The sequence below is a fragment of the Schistocerca nitens genome, chromosome 8 (assembly GCF_023898315.1).
Source record: "Schistocerca nitens isolate TAMUIC-IGC-003100 chromosome 8, iqSchNite1.1, whole genome shotgun sequence".
NCBI classification, from domain to species: domain Eukaryota; kingdom Metazoa; phylum Arthropoda; class Insecta; order Orthoptera; family Acrididae; genus Schistocerca; species Schistocerca nitens.
In genome coordinates, this window is record NC_064621.1 from 381333199 (window position 1) to 381350865 (window position 17667).

General features: G+C 43.1%; 1 protein-coding gene across 2 annotated transcripts in view; it reads right to left on the reverse strand.

Annotated features, from left to right (window-relative positions):
- Positions 1-17667, reverse strand: part of LOC126199085 (protein mesh) — a 272891-nt gene that overhangs the window by 188402 nt on the left and 66822 nt on the right. For both annotated transcript variants that reach the window (XM_049935832.1, XM_049935831.1), the window contains exons 2-3: positions 15613-15854; positions 6188-6553 (exon numbers count right to left, since the gene is read on the reverse strand). In XM_049935832.1, the coding sequence (XP_049791789.1) occupies positions 6188-6553; positions 15613-15854 (608 nt within the window). The remainder of the gene's footprint in view (positions 1-6187; positions 6554-15612; positions 15855-17667) is intronic.

Consider the following 17667-nt stretch of genomic DNA (forward strand, 5'->3'; position numbering starts at 1 on the left):
AATTTGTAGTAAATCAGTCAAGAACTTTTTGAAACGTTTCGTAACAACATATCCCATTTATGTATTACTTGTCTATCTTCTGTCTACATGTAAATAAATATCAATTGCCGAAGGTATGAAAAATCATCACTTGAGGACGGCTCGACCGATCTGGCTGGCTTTTTTGTGTTCGTAGCTGTTAGGACAAGGTTTGTATGAAAGAATATTTTTGGAATATTCAACGGAAAAATTGGAATTTTTGATGGTATTTTTGTATGAACATGTCAATGAAAGAAATGTGCTTGCCGATTTGACAGTTATGCTGTCACATGTTTTCATAACAAAAAAAAAAAGAATAATGTGACGTTCAGTTTGACATTTCTGCTGTCGCATGTTTTCATAACAACAAAAAATTCCTCATCGAATGTTGACATTCTGTTGAAACAATACAATTAAAACTGACATTTCATTGTTTTATCGGCGGTGATCAGATCTTTGATGTGCTGCAGAGATTGGATTGATGTCAGTTCGTAGTAATTTGGTGAGGTGAAAACATTCAGTTGATATAGAGATGTTACACAAAAAACACTTTCTGTTAAACTGGTTGCAGGAAAGAACGTGATAACCTGTGCTGTGGCAATGTGCCGTTTTGTTTTCTTTTCGTAGTCATTTTTAAAAGAAAACAGGAAAGTTGTCTTTGTGGCTAAGTTTATAATCCTACCTGTTCGTAGTTTAAGACCATGCGAAATACTGTCATTAAGGCTACTACGCTCACAGAACTACCAGCTGGAAAGATCTCTCTCATACAACGTGTACTAATGATTCCAACCAATTTACCCATTCATTTTGACTTCTAATCCCAATCAACGTTCCGTTTGCAATAACAGTAAATATGGTCAATGTGAGGGCGAGGAGGAGACGGACGGAAAAGGGCAGAGGAAATGGATATAAACTTTGCTTTTTTTCTAAAAAAAAAGTTTGAAGCTACTCCGACATTGGATATAATGCAGCGAAAATTACTTAGCCATAACGTCATGAACATGTCGAAGTACAAAAAAAAATGGTATCGGACTGTTCAGTTGAAATGCTGCTCAAATGAAGCAGCCGATACCGAGAAACACCCAAACATACAAGAGAATGTGGTATCGAACACTTCAGTTTACATCACCTCCAATGAAACATGCGATTCCCATCAACCCCTAGTTTTCTGCTCATTTCTCACCTCCAACTTAACTTACAAGTTGCAACGAAAGACAGGACACACTCTAAAACTTCGCACAACCGACAAGAACGGAAAAGCAAACGCGAACGAATAAAGAATAACAAAACAAAAACGGCAATGAATCGTGAAGAATGATGGTAGCGGGACCGTAGAGACATCTATCGGTAGCTCGGCTTTTGAGTGTACGCATATCCATTTAGCACTACCATCATCCACTATTAGGGGACGAGGGCACTACATGTTTGTCGAACTAGCTGTCAGCGATTCAGTTGTCGAGATCGGTTGCCGCAGCTTCGAAATGCTTGAAAGTGTCAATGACATCGCTTTTCCACCAAAATTGTGGCTAAGTTTATAATCCTACCTGTTCGTAGTTTAAGACCATGCGAAATACTGTCATTAAGGCTACTACGCTCACAGAACTACCAGCTGGAAAGATCTCTCTCATACAACGTGTACTAATGATTCCAACCAATTTACCCATTCATTTTGACTTCTAATCCCAATCAACGTTCCGTTTGCAATAACAGTAAATATGGTCAATGTGAGGGCGAGGAGGAGACGGACGGAAAAGGGCAGAGGAAATGGATATAAACTTTGCTTTTTTTCTAAAAAAAAAGTTTGAAGCTACTCCGACATTGGATATAATGCAGCGAAAATTACTTAGCCATAACGTCATGAACATGTCGAAGTACAAAAAAAATGGTATCGGACTGTTCAGTTGAAATGCTGCTCAAATGAAGCAGCCGATACCGAGAAACACCCAAACATACAAGAGAATGTGGTATCGAACACTTCAGTTTACATCACCTCCAATGAAACATGCGATTCCCATCAACCCCTAGTTTTCTGCTCATTTCTCACCTCCAACTTAACTTACAAGTTGCAACGAAAGACAGGACACACTCTAAAACTTCGCACAACCGACAAGAACGGAAAAGCAAACGCGAACGAATAAAGAATAACAAAACAAAAACGGCAATGAATCGTGAAGAATGATGGTAGCGGGACCGTAGAGACATCTATCGGTAGCTCGGCTTTTGAGTGTACGCATATCCATTTAGCACTACCATCATCCACTATTAGGGGACGAGGGCACTACATGTTTGTCGAACTAGCTGTCAGCGATTCAGTTGTCGAGATCGGTTGCCGCAGCTTCGAAATGCTTGAAAGTGTCAATGACATCGCTTTTCCACCAAAATTGTGGCTAAGTTTATAATCCTACCTGTTCGTAGTTTAAGACCATGCGAAATACTGTCATTAAGGCTACTACGCTCACAGAACTACCAGCTGGAAAGATCTCTCTCATACAACGTGTACTAATGATTCCAACCAATTTACCCATTCATTTTGACTTCTAATCCCAATCAACGTTCCGTTTGCAATAACAGTAAATATGGTCAATGTGAGGGCGAGGAGGAGACGGACGGAAAAGGGCAGAGGAAATGGATATAAACTTTGCTTTTTTTCTAAAAAAAAAGTTTGGGAGGGGGAGAAGGAAATTAGGACATGTATCCAGTTGTCATACATATTTAGCAATTGTGAAGCATTGCCGTGTTCCCTAGCTTATTTACGCATGTCACATATTGAAGCGGAGCGAGGTAGCGCAGTGGAGGCGGAGGCGGAGGCGGAGTGCGATAGTGGGAGGGGGAGAAGGAAATTAGGACATGTATCCAGTTGTCATACATATTTAGCAATTGTGAAGCATTGCCGTGTTCCCTAGCTTATTTACGCATGTCACATATTGAAGCGGAGCGAGGTAGCGCAGTGGTTCGTATTGCAACTACCAACACGAAAAAATGAAATAAAACATTTTTTTTTTGGTCATCAGTCTACTGACTGGTTTGATGCGGCCCGCCACGAATTCCTTTCCTGTGCTAACCTCTTCATCTCAGAGTAGCACTTGCAACCTACGTCCTCAATTATTTGCTTGACGTATTCCAATCTCTGTCTTCCTCTACAGTTTTTGTCCTCTGCAGCTCCCTCTAGTACCATGGAAGTCATTACCTCATGTCTTAGCAGATGTCCTATCATCCTGTCCCTTCTCCTTATCAGTGTTTTCCACATATTCCTTTCCTCTCCGATTCTGCGTAGAACCTCCTCATTTCTTACCTTATCAGTCCACCTAATTTTCAACATTCGTCTATAGCATCACATCTCAAATGCTTCGATTCTCTTCTGTTCCGGTTTTCCCATAGTCCATGTTTCACTATCATACAATGCTATGCTCCAGACGTACATCCTCAGAAACTTCTTCCTCAAATTAAGGGCGGTATTTGATATTAGTAGACTTCTCTTGGCCAGAAATGCCTTTTTTGCCATAGCGAGTCTACTTTTGATGTCCTCCTTGCTCCGTCCGTCATTGGTTATTTTACTGCCTAGGTAGCAGAATTCCTTAACTTCATTGACTTCGTGACCATCAATCCTGATGTTAAGTTTCTCGCTGTTCTCATTTCTACTACTTCTCATTACCTTCGTCTTTCTCCGATTTACTCTCAAACCATACTGTGTACTCATTAGTCTGTTCATTCCGTTCAGCAGATCATTTAATTCTTCTTCACTTTCACTCAGGATAGCAATGTTATCAGCGAATCGTATCATTGATATCCTTTCACATTGTATTTTAATTCCACTCCTGAACCTTTCTTTTATTTCCATCATTGCTTCCTCGATGTACAGATTGAAGAGTAGGGGCGAAAGGCTACAGCCTTGTCTTACACCCTTCTTAATACGAGCACTTCGTTCTTGATCGTCCACTCTTATTATTCCCTCTTGGTTGTTGTACATATTGTATATGACCCGTCTCTCCCTATAGCTTACCCCTACTTTTTTTAGAATCTCGAACAGCTTGCACCATTTTATATTGTCGAAATAAATCTTTGGCACTCTTTCAAGTTCTCAACATCATAAAAAAATTACTTTGTCGACGAAAAAGTTTAGGGGTACGCATCCCCCAGCGTTCTCCCAGAAAAACAGCAGTGGATATAAAGGAGGGGAAGAGGATATGTACGTAGGCATGAGGAAGGAGACTGTTAGAGGGAGTGTGGGGAAACAGATGTGTACAAGGAGAAGGGGGAAGGTGGAGGCGGAGGCGGAGGCGGAGGCGGAGTGCGATAGTGGGAGGGGGAGAAGGAAATTAGGACATGTATCCAGTTGTCATACATATTTAGCAATTGTGAAGCATTGCCGTGTTCCCTAGCTTATTTATGCATGTCACATATTGAAGCGGAGCGAGGTAGCGCAGTGGTTAGCACACAGCACGCTGGACTCGCATTCGGGAAAGACGATTCAAACTCGCGTCTGGCCAACCTCACTTACAAGGAGACGGCACGACCGTGGGGTCGGGGATTTGTCCGAAATTTTGTGTGGTGAAAGAGGACCCCTAACACCTCACGTGGTCAAAATATTAGGACGCACTACCCGGAAAATCCCGGGAAAAATCGACCCAAAGTTTCTTAGGTGCCTCATAAGTATACAATGTTAGTCCATAGCCGAGCTGCCGTCTGGCCTAGATGGTTCTTCTGTTTCATTTTCTTTGGTTATTCCAAGAATTATTCAAACATTTTCTCAAACCTACATTATTTTAAAACATTATTTTAGCTCAAGAACGTAAATATTCGTGCTCGTTGTTCTATTTCGTTTTATGGGGTTTCAGGTTTAAAGGGGCTTTGTAAGAGTCCACTTGGGATTATAACGGTCATCTGCGCATAGGACTGTACGCGAGCCGTGAGAAGTAAATGGCAGTTTGTTTTTCGATTTCGTCGTGAACAGACGTGCCTGTTTCAAATTTCAACGTATTATTCCGATCCGAGGTCAAACATGTCGACTGAAGAAGTTGCTGGCTCGTCTGGAATAGGAGAAGAAATTCCTGAAGAATCCATTCATAGTGATCTATCAAAATTACGATTGAAGGACGCAGTGGTGTATTATGAAAATCTGTTGATGGAAAATAATTTAATTGCATCGACATCTTCGGAAGAAATCTCTCGCGGTGCTAAGTTCTTGTTTATAATTATTATATGTATAAAAATTGAATGTTTCCCGATCGACATTGTTATTCCGATTAAAAACCCCATGTTTCTCCTCATATAGTTTACAATGAAAAATGGAAAACCTACCGCCACGAATTGTGTTATTCGACAAAAAGAAAATAATTTTTATTCAGTAATGTAACTAATTTGTTAAAGATAATGTAGGATTGGGAAACTTTCTGAATAATTGGTGGAATAACAAAAGAAAATGTAACAGAAGGAAAAAAAAGTGCCAGAGGAGGAATCGAACCCGAGACATCTGGCGTAAGAGTCCGAGCCCTAACCATCTTTTTTTTCTTATTTTTTTTTGATCTCATTTTGTTCGCTTTTGTTCGTTGCATCTGCTCAGGGCGGACGTGGTAAGACATCCGTTTAAGTTCGTTGTTGATCGATTAGCCCAGTTTTTTTATTACAGAGGGCAGCTAACCCTCTGACCGAGCAGGCTGAGCTACGGTGCCGGCATCTAGACCAGACGGCGGCTCGTCAATGGACTAACATTGTATACTCATAAGGCACCTAAGAAACTTTGGATCGATTTTTCCCAAGATTTTCCGGGTAGTGCGTCCTAATATTTTAATCACGTGAGGTGTTAGGGGTCCTCTTTTACCACACAAAATTTCGGACAAATCCCCAACCCCACGGTCGTGCCGTCTCCTTCTTAGTTTTTCCGTGATTTCTCCTTTCTCCAAATCGCTTCAGGCAAATGCCGGAATGGTTCCTTTGAAACGACACGGCCGACATTCTTCCCCGTCCTTCCCTAATCCGATGAGATCGATGACCTCGCTCTTTGGTCCACCCTCCCCCCCACACATAAACCAACCACATGTTCAAAAACTATACTACGTAAAAACAAGCGTATATTTGAATGCACGTTGTGTCAAAATTTCGACCGCCTACTTTTCGAGCTTCGCGGCCACAAACATACGAAGGTTGTATATAAAGGCTTGGGCGCGCCCACCTTGTAGAGCGAGTTGTCGATGCCGCCGGCGAAGGACATGTTCTTCCAGGTGACGATGATGAGGTGCTTGGGATCGAAGGTGTCTGCGCCGACGACGCCCTCGCGCACGTCCCACTTGACGCGCTCGCGCATCTCGACGCCGATCTGGTCGGTGCGCGCCTGCAGGTCGCGCTCCAGCCGGAAGTAGACGCCCGGCTGGCGCTGGTCCTCCTCCTCCTGGCGGATCTTGCCGATGCGCATCTTGCTGAAGAAGATGCCGATGAAGGCCGGGTCGTTCTTCTTGGGCCAGTCCTTGTTGGGGAACGACAGCGGGTACGTGTAGTGCTCCGGCGGGTCGCTGAACTCCAGGTAGCCGTGCATCGAGAGCTGCGAACAGGCACAGCAACACACACTGCGGCTAATATGCAAAAACACTACAACTACAGTGCAATCACGAGTTACAGCGAGTACACCAAGTCCTTTCAGCCATACATGAATATTTTCATCATTAGTAACTTTTCTACATGAGCGAGCATACATTGTAAATGGCATATTACTATATACATAACTAGGTCTACTTTGGGTTTTGGCATCTATTCCACAATGCCAGGTCTTGTAGGCGGTGACATCTCGATCGGCGAAAGATTGAAGTCCAGGAAGGGACTGTATATAAGCGGGCAGTGCACGTCAGCGGAACCATTCCTCTGTGAGCTCTATCTGCAACAGCATTGAAGCACTATGCCTCGTCGACGTGTGTATCGTCATCGCCGCCACCGCATGCCTGTCTACAAACACATTATTAGCCTCGAGAATAAACTTGGCGGAAATGGTACTGCCCAAGCAGTTATACTGAATGGACCAATTTTCTTTCGTGGGTGCAGGGTTAATTTTACTCTGGATGGCGCTACTGGAAATTCTGGTAGTGGGTGGTTTACGCTAGCCATTGTTCGTTGTGAAAACGCCCGCAAAACTCAAAGTAGACCTAGTTATTTATATAGTAATATGCCATTTAAATTGTATACTCGCTCCTGTAGAAAAGTTTTACTAACTTTTCTACAGGAGCGAAGAAAAATACATGAAAAAATTCGTGTATGGATGAAAGGACTTGGTGTACTGGTTGAAAATGTAACTGGAGATTTTAATTTGTACTATAATTATTAATAAAGTGTGATGCTTGACCTCTGTAACCGGGGAGCGTACATCGCGAACCGAGGGCTCAAGGATGCAACAGTTTGAAAAAATTCGAAAACATAGTGCCACACTGCCCGCTGAGCGCCTAGGGAGTCGGTGATGCAACCCGCCCGACTTGGCTGGGCGCCAGGCTCGCGCACACGGACCGTGCATCCGAACGTTGAGCGTTGAGCGTGCCGAGTTTCTGACGCCATAGCGTGGAATAGCACGTTCTGGAGTCTTTCCGAACGTGTAGAGCGTGCGTCTGAGCATTGACCAATGAGATGGCACAACGCCACCTACGTCACACGCAGGCCGTCTCCCTTCAGTACAGAGTTGTGAGGCGCCATATTGGCATTCATTTCAAGCGTATATGTATATATGCCGTTTCTTAGCGCCAGCAAATTGAGAATCACTGGAAAACCCGTTGTTAACTGTGTGATTCGTTCCAATAAAATAATGAGAAACATCATATTCGTGGCAAAAGAATTATTGTAACCTGCGTATTATGAGAGTAGGCTATTTGAAGGCAGCGACATACTGAAGATCTACCCAAAACGCATTGTTCTTTGTACAATTTGTTATAATTAAATATCAATTAGTAACATAACTACGATGAAGGTTTTCAGCAAGTGGTAACATAATATGAACAGACACGAAGGTCGTGATGTTGGTTTAGCGTAATGAGTAGCGTCAGTGTCATATGTTGAGCTGCTCGTCGGGGCGATCGTTCGCGACTTACAAATTCTTTTCCTATCATTCGCATTTTTATTAGGTTCTGATACTTTATTATTAGTTTACTATAAGTATATACGATAATATTTGATGTTATGGAAATATAAGTTAATCTTTTTTTAAGGGGTGACTTTGTTCGATTGGCTTAATCTAGAGGGCAGCTTGCGTTATTTGTATAAAGATATTTTGCTTCTTTTTCTTCTACGCTTCGTAATTCACATGATGCAAGTATTCTGCTACTGGGTAGGAATAGTGATCAAGTAAGACTGGCCTTGGGGTTTTGCTAAAATGTGGGAATGATGAAATAATGTTTATCTTATGCGCATAAGTATTTCAAATTTGTATCGCACTGCTTGTAATGGACATGGTACTTTCCTTTTCGTGGACGTTGGAGGAAATGTACGTTTTAATAGAGCTAACGTTGGCATTTGACGCGCGCCCGTTGAGTAAACAGTGTGATTTACGAACTAGAAACATCCCTCAACTGCCGCCCACGTACCGTATGCACAAGTCGCATTGTTCCTGAGCGTTCAATAGCACGTTGAACTTGGCACGCTCAACGTTAACGTTCGACAGCACGGTCCGTGTGCCGACGGCTTTAGGGACGCGTGCAGCTAGTAAAATCGTGAATAACATATTTGTAAATATCGACTAAAATCCTGTAAAAATAAAATGTACTCCTACGTTTCCTATGACCTTAAAAATTGTTAATATTACTACCAATGTGAAAAAGGCAATTTATTTGTGCAAGAAGAAGCAAAATTTTATGAACAATGGATACTATCCAAAAGGCGGCCACACACGAAACTGCAAGCGTGCTTGCCCAAGACCAAGAGTGCTTGAGAGTATGTAGGATAAATCTGCGCAAGTATCAGGACTGTGATGCTTGATCGAATTTCGATTATGCATGCTTGTGCAAGCGTTCAAGCGTGTGTACACTTGAGCGTGTGTGCCGCGAACAGGGAGGCTTTGCAAGCATTTGTCAGTGAACTGGCTTGATTTAATTTTCATTTGGCTCTTTTAAATTTCATGCTGTTCTGTGGTAAAGTCTAAGAACACAATATTACATAGAGAAAGAGGGAGGAAAATCAACAGTAGTGTGAGATAGTTTCCATAGCGTGTCTACCCCGAATGGTTAACATACTTTCTTTAACCCCTCTTTACTCCACATATCGCATTTTATCTTTCTTTTTCATAACACAAGCAAAAAGGTAGCCAAAGCCAGCGCATCGTCGCCTGAGTTCGACGTTTTGTGATAAACAAACTAATGCTTGTACAAGCATGCTTGAACCGTGTGTAGGTACCAGGAATTTGTGCATCTATGATCAAGCGCGCTTGTGCAAGAGTATTTGTCAAGTATGCAGTTACGTATGCGGTCGCCTTAAAAGACAATAAAAATTAGCTTTGGTGTACTTCATATTCTTAACTTCGAATATGTCTTTGGTATTATTCTGAGCCGATCGATGGGCGTTATCTAAAAAGGTCTGTACAGAGATTAATTTAAAATGTATGCATTAGATGTTTCTTTTGTTATTATTTCAGAATTATTGTAGAAACTTTCCATGTCAAATAAATAAGTTCGTTAGAACGCAAAAGGTTAATTTTGGCCATTTTGTTATTAACATCGCTGATAGCATTTCTTGGAAGTCCAACAATACGACGTCATTACGTGCAAGATCCTATTTCCGATGAATAACGGGCTAAAACATTACTCCCTGTTAATAGTAATAAATAATTTTTATTTCGACTGATAGTTTTCAGATCCGTAATAGAAGATAACTTGAGATTTCACTGCCGGGTACAACTATGCTCTAATAATGACTTTGGCATGGACTGCTCCATAAGTACCTACTGTCCTCGCAAACTAAGTTGACACTCGGCGCGGTGGCTGGTGGTAGCAACCGTAAAGGCATTTCCCATTTACAGTCGCTACCATCAGCCACCGTGTTGAGTGTCAACTTGTATTGTATGAAACTGGGGACTAGAAACGACGGAGAGGCTTCGTCCCCGTCGTAGCTTGCAGTGGTACGTAACTCCACAACAGGTTACAGCAGTACACGCACCCCACCGCCGCCCCACACCGAACACAGGGTTATTGTGTGGTTCGGTCCCCAGTGGACCCCCCCCCCCCCCCTCCCAAGGAACGTCTCACCCCACGCGATTGTAACCCCAATGTTTGCGTGGTAGAGTAATTATAGTGTGCGCGTATGTGGAGAAAGTCTTTGCGCAGCAATCGCCGACATTGTGTAACTGAGGCGGAATAAGGGGAACCAGCCCACATTCGCCGAGGCAGATGGGAAACAGCCTTAAAAACCATCCACAGGCTGGCCCGGGATTCGTGCCGGGCACCAGCAAGCCTTCCCGCCCGGAAAGTTTAGCCGGCACAGTAGCTTAGCGTGTTCGGTCAGAGAGCTGTTTGGCCTCTGTAGTAAAAAAAACTGAGTGGAAGGATCAACAAACTAACTTGAATGGATCTCATGCGACGTCCGCAACGACCAAGTACATCGATCAACAAGGAACAAAATGAGTGGGGGGGGGGGGGGAAGAAAGAAAAAAAAAAAAACCTGCCTCGCTACATAGTCTGAAAAATTATGTATTTCATATGACCTCAGTACTAAGAAATATAGCTATACGCCTACTAAAAATCTTATTCTGGTAAATAATCCCTAACACGTTGCTTTTTACTGCAAACAAAGTTGACACTCGCCCGCCCGGTTAGCCTGATGCTGAAGTTTGACTCAATGAAAAGCCAAAATGTAAGCGATAAACGTTTTTCCCGATCATCACATTTTTGGGGGGGAGGGGGAGGGTTGTGTGAAAGAGAGAAATAATTTCTCACAGGTCCGAAATTATGTGTAAAGTTTGCTGAAATTCGCAAAGTGCTCTCATTGTCAAATACGGAATGAAGTCCGGGTATTTCCGCGCCATCAGTTATGCTGCCACGAGGCAAATACACAGTTTCTAACTGTAATACTTGTGTTATTGTGTTTAACTTATAACATTAAATTATATTTCTTAATGAGAACACTACGACAGCATTTTATATTTTTAAATTCGCTCAACAAATACTCCAAATAATAAAAATCAAATTTTTTGTTGTCCCTGGAAGCCGTTAGATAGGCAATCTGCAACTGGCATTGGATTCTGGGTTATGCAATGGTCGCTTAATAATACACCAGTTCGCTTGGTAAATGCCCGTAAAGAACTGTGACTATATAAAGTGTCAGATCTTGGTGTAGAGAGTCGAAAACAGAAAATAAATCTCAACTTTATCTTCAGAGTCCCAACGGTGGCGACAAGTAGGGAGCTTAGGGATGTTCGCAGAATTAACCATAAGACAGGATTTAGGGGTTTTTGTGGGTTCCCACGAGATTTTAGGCATCTTTCTTTGTAATTTTTTATGGAATAGTTAACTCTTGTCCTTGGCGAGTTATTACAAGAAGTAGATACAGACTTTCTGAAATTGTGTGAAGTGGTTCACGAAGGCGTTTCCACCATGATTCGTCGTGCACGTATAAATGCTCTAAAATCAAGCACCAAGAAAGCAAAAGATAAGAAACTCTAAAATCGAACGAAGATGCTGTTAAAGAGAGGATGAGAATATCCAACGACAATACGCAAACTATAGAATATATTGAAGTAATCAAAAATATTAGTAAATGTCTTCTTGCATATGATAAGTTTTTGACAGGAACAATAGAAAACAATAAAAGCAAGAATAAACTGAAACTTATATTGGATGGACATCATATTATTTTAGCTAAGATGTGGCTGATTGCACAGTAACTAACAACAGAGAAAAAATTGTGAAAGAATTCCGTGATTTCTTTATATACTTGTACAGTTCAAGACATGAATTAGAAACACAGGAAGTTGCAACGAAAGCGTTGACAATCTGGAAGGAATGTTTGATGACATGTACAAAGCCATTCGTGGTGTGAACAAAGGGTAGTGCTGGGACATTATGGTGTTTCAGTAGAAATGATTGAAAGCAAGATGAAAAGTTACTGAAAAGAAATATGCATTTTTTGGAGAAGAAAACAAGTTCCAAAAGCTGAAATACAGCTGAAACTACTCACTTTCACAAGAAAATTGCCAGACAAGGCAGACAAGGGATAAAAAACTGTTCTGGAGGATGGTGTTTGAAGTGGGCACTGTACCAAGTAGATATCTACTAATACCAATATTACTGGCCCCTGCTTCGATCACAAACGAGATAGATTATTCCTAACACGTCGGTCGGGGGCCTGAAGATGGCGTCATAAAGCGCCGAAACTGGTTGCCTAATAAAATAAGGTTGGAAATTGACGGCTGAAAGGTGTTTAATTTAACATCCACATGTCAGAATGTTTTCAACAATAGCATGTAGTGGTACTTTATTTGTTCATCTGTATACGTGCCCACTCCAAAAGATGGCATTCGATGATCGAATAGCTACCCTTGCTTAACTTATCTGTGGGATGGCGTAATAAAGCGCCGAAACTGGTTGCCTAATAAAATAAGGTTGGAAATTGACGGCTGAAAGGTGTTTAATTTAACACTTAAATTGATCTGTAAGAGGAACGTTCTCCTACGGTGTTTTTTAAGACGAGTTACATAACCAACAATAACCATGATGGAGCTGAAAACCAAAATCTTTCGCTGAAATTAATAACACTTGTGGCCTTAAACAGCGTTGTAACAATTCTCGTAACAGAAAACCGATCTGCTGTATCCATTAGGTCACGGCCATTAAAATTAGAGGGTGACTGCTAGATTATTCAGTCAAAACAATGGAAATTTAAACGGGGGTGTTACAAGCTCTAGCAGGTGTACCAATAGCCGTAACCTGTGAAACGTAACTATTTCATAATTCATCGCAAAATGGACATGGTAGGGAACAGAATGGAGTGAGGACGTAATTATGAGCATACTGAGAATGAAATACTGGGCGCGACATGTTGGCAGGTGAATGGATGGTATACAGACTATTTATCACTCTGGTTTCAGAGTGATAAAAAAGACTGAGCAACAACTTAATGGAAGGTGGGTAGATAATGCGAGCGGCGTTCAGCAGGTAATGCTATATATTTTTTTCCTCGTCCATTTTAGGTTGAAAAAATGCAGAATTTGTTGTGGGACATCGTAGGATATTCCCAATTCAGGCCCTATAGTTTCATGAAGCACAGGTATGTAGTTGCCAGCGCTACAGGTAGTTGCCAGCGCTATATGTAGCCTTCAAAATGGCATCTGTAACGGAGGTGAGTCCCGTGGAGAGAGTTTATTTTGGAGGAAAATCAGAGCTCACAGATATTTATAGGCGCTTGCAGAATGTCTACAGAGACCTGATCGAGAACACAAGCGCGGTGACTCGTTGGGCAAGTCACCTCTGATCTGCCACTTGCCGGCTGTCCAAACACAGCAGTAACTTCTGCTGTGTTGGAACGTGCGGACACTCTCATTCGAGGTGGTCAACGCATCGCAGTGAAAACCTTGCTCTTCAGCTGGACGACTCTTTTGGTATTTCTGACACACTCATCCACCAGTTGGGTACTCAAAGCTGTGTCCCCACTGGGTTCCTCACATTCCGACATCCATCTGCTGGGCCCAAAGAATGATGCGCTCTGTGAGAAGCAGTACGTTGATGGCGGGGGCGTTATGGATGCAGCAAGACGTAGGCTCCGATGTCGTCCAGATGAGCTGTACCATGCAGACTTGCAGGCCCTCCCAGTATAGTGGTGTAAGCCCGTCACATTTGAGCCGTGGCGGACTGGCGCCAGCACCGGCTATGCTCGTTATATCGTTGCGATCGATTTTGGAGGGTATATGAGATCTTTGCATATCGTGTGGCTTTCTTCCGGGTTGGCGGGCTTCAACAGTTGGCCGTTAGCTTTCAAAAGAAAAACATAGAGAGACGTAGGACGTCTCCGGAGAAAGGAGTGTCGACTGCGACCAGGTGTGCCCTAACAGCGTGATATACCGCGCAGTTGTATTGGTCGGCAAGTCTGTGTTTTGGGGCAGCTCGGAGATCCAAGTTTCATGATTTCTATCAAGGGAAAGGTCCCTGAAGGAATGTGGTTAAGCTGTTTGAGCCGCTGAGCTGTGATGTGTGCAAACATCAAGTAAGTTGGCCGTTAGTGTCTGTGGCTGAGCGACGCGTAGAGAGGCGTTTCACTCGCTAGATGATTGTGGATCTTACACAGCCGTTAATCGAAACGTATGTGGATAAGCTCCGTGAGAGCTGGTTAAATGTTGGCTTCGCCTTGAAGTCTTAGTTATAACTGTGTTAAGTGATTGAAAACTGCACCTAAGTGATATTATTATTATTGGTGAACCGTCCTTAAATGGTTTCAATCTAAAGGGCAGTGATTGCTGTGGACGAACATTTTGTAGACTGATGCACGTATGTCTGATGCAAGGATTCTGCCCTGTGTTTTGTGTTTCAGAGAGCTGCAATTGTCCTGTGTTTGTCAATAGCTGCTGTAAGCGCCAACGCATTGTAGGGGAGTGAGGTGTAACCCGCAGCCTAGGTCCTGCTGCGTTTACGTAACCCTGCCAAGGCTGGATTGCTTTGGGCCAAGACCCCATACAAAAAAGTTTAGCATATCTTTTCCTTCCGCCAAAGCGGGTAAAACGCCTTTTGTAATTTGTGATTTTCTGATGTTTAAACAAATGTTTTTTGGGTTACATAAAGATAGACCTGCAACTAAGTGTGATCTGGGTTTGTTTCATGACAATCTTTCTTGCTTCTGTTACATATCTATGTTCCAGTGAATTGTGGTTAACCGCATGAAATTTAAGTGTTGTTTGGGCCGTGTGATATTTAAATGCAATTAAGTGGCTGGCCCACTCTGATAGGAACTGTACTGTCAGTTGTAAGCTTTTGTTAAGTGTGGGGAGCCACGGCAATACTGTGTTTGCTAGGTGTTTCTGAACGGTTTTACATGCATTTTATGGTTATACTTGTTTTATTTCAATAAGAACTTATACTAAGTAACTGCTGCTTGTAGTGAAGATTGTGGGGAATGATCTGCAGGGACCCTATGTTAATACATTAAGTATGTGTAAATCAAAGTACGATTACCAACCATGATTCGCCATCCCGTTTCCCGTCCTGACAACAGTTGTGGTTTGGATCGTGCAAGGTAGTATTAAAGGGGCCACGTACCAACATTGAACGGATATTATGTTCAAAAACAGGGCTTGCAGCCAAAATAGTGGGGAATAATGAGGTTTATTGGAATTCTGAATAAAAGCGCACTGCTTTCAGAAAAAAAGTGTACATTTACTTATTGAAGGCCCCTTGTGTTAGAAAACACATAGGAGCAGCATGGATATGTATAGCTGAAGACTTTCATGTATTTGGTAGTCTACAGGATACAGTTATCCAGCAGTGGATGTCAAATGATGATGTAGTTGTTTTCCTCTTGACCTATTTAAAGGGTTGTCGTATTGTAAATTCATCCTGTAGTAGTGCAACAGCCCCAAAACTAGTTGCACGGAGAGTGTCGGATTGGTATTTGGGTCGTCGATTTCTATTGCAGCGTGTACCGCTCACTTACCCTGGTGTAGTTGTAACGGAAGCCATAGAATGGCAGCTGGAAGTTGAGGTTCTTATGGATCTGCGGCATGGAGGAGTGCAGGTCCGTCTGGTAGTCGCCCTTGTCGTCCGAGTTGCCGCCCTGGTCGAAGTAGCAGTACATGAACTCCGAGCGGATCTGGCGCAGCCGGTTCTCCGTCAGCAGGTACGGGGTGCCCGACGTGGTCGCCTGGTTGGGCGGCGCCACGCGGTTCTTGTCGCACACTGCAACACGCCAGAGAAGGCCACCCGGTTACTACACCACTGCTCAAGAGCACCGCGACCAGAGAGTTCGGCGGGGCTGTCGGAACACGCTGTCGTCATCCATACATCCATATTCAACGCTACAATGCATATACAGGATCTCACTCTAAAAAGGCATTACTTTTTAAATTTTTCTGTAATTATTAATCTAATTTCAAACTCCTTTCATCTGCTTACCTTTGGCATCCCTATTATCAAGAATGAGCTAAATTATTTTATAGATTTTTTGCATAATTCAAAATATTTTCCGAAATACCCTTAATGCATATGCAGCACTTCAGAATCCCCACTAACAGTTATCTCGTTCTCTATTCCACATTGATTTCTACATTTATTTAGGAGCAGTTACTAATTCAACAATAACTGTAGTAGAGGCAGTGGTGGTACTAGCAGCAGCTGCAACAATAGTTGTAGAAGAGCAGTAAATAAACACTACTGGCCATTAAAATTGCTACGCCAAGAAGAAATGCAAATGATAAACGGATACTCATTGGAGAAATATATTATACTAGAACTGACATGTGATTACATATTCACGCAATTTGGGTGCATAGATCCTGAGAAATCAGTACCCAGAACAACCACCTCTGGCCGTAATAACGGCCTTGATACGCCTGGGCATTGAGTCAAAGAGAGCTTGGATGGCGTGTACAGGTACAGCTGCCCATGCAGCTTCAACACGATACCACAGTTCATCAAAAGTAGTGACTGGCCTATTGTGACGAGCCAGTTGCTCGGCCACCATTGACCAGACATTTTCCATTGGTGAGAGATCTGGAGAATGTGCTGGCCAGGGCAACAGTAGAACATTTTCTGTATCCAGAAAGGCCCGTACAGGACCTGCAACATGCGGTCCTGCATTATCCTACTGAAATGTAGGGTTTCGCAGGGATCGAATGAAGAGTACGGCCACGGGTCGTAACACATCTGAAATGTACCGCCCACTGTTCAAAGTGCCGTCAATGCGAACGAGAGGTGACCGAGACGTGTAACCAATGGCACCCCTTACCATCACGCCGGCTGATACGCCAGTATGGCGATGACAAATACAGGCATCCAATGAGCGTTCACCGCGATGTCGCCAAACACGGAGGCGACCATCATGATGCTGTAAACAGAACCTGGATTCATCCGAAAAAATAACGTTTTGCCATTCGTGCACCCAGATTCGTCGTGGAGTACACCATCGCAGGTCCTCCTGTCTGTGATGCAGCGTCAAGGGTAACCGCAGCCATGGTCTCCGAGCTGATAGTCCATGCTGCTGCAAACGTCGTCGAACTGTTCGTACAGATGGTTGTTGTCTTGCAAACGTCCCCATCTGTTGACTCATGGATCGAGACGTGGCTGCACGATCCGTTACAGGGATGCGGATAAGATGCCTGTCTTCACGACTGCTAGTGATACGAGGCTGTTGGGATCCAGCACGGCGTTCCGTATTACCCTCCTGCACCCACCGATTCCATATTCTGCTAACAGTCATTGTATCTCGACCAACGCGAGCAGCAATGTCGCGATACGATAAACCGCAATCACGATAGGCTACAATCCGACCTTTATCAAAGTCGCAAACGTGATGGTACGCATTTCTCCTCCTTACACGAGGCATCACAACAACGTTTCACCAGGCAACGCCGGTCAACTACTGTTTGTGTATGACAAATCGGTTGGAAGCTTTCCTTATGTCAGCACGTTGTAGGTGTCGCTACCGGCGCCAACCTTGTGTGAATGCTCTGAAAAGCTAATGATTTGCATATCACAGCGTCTTCTTCCTGGC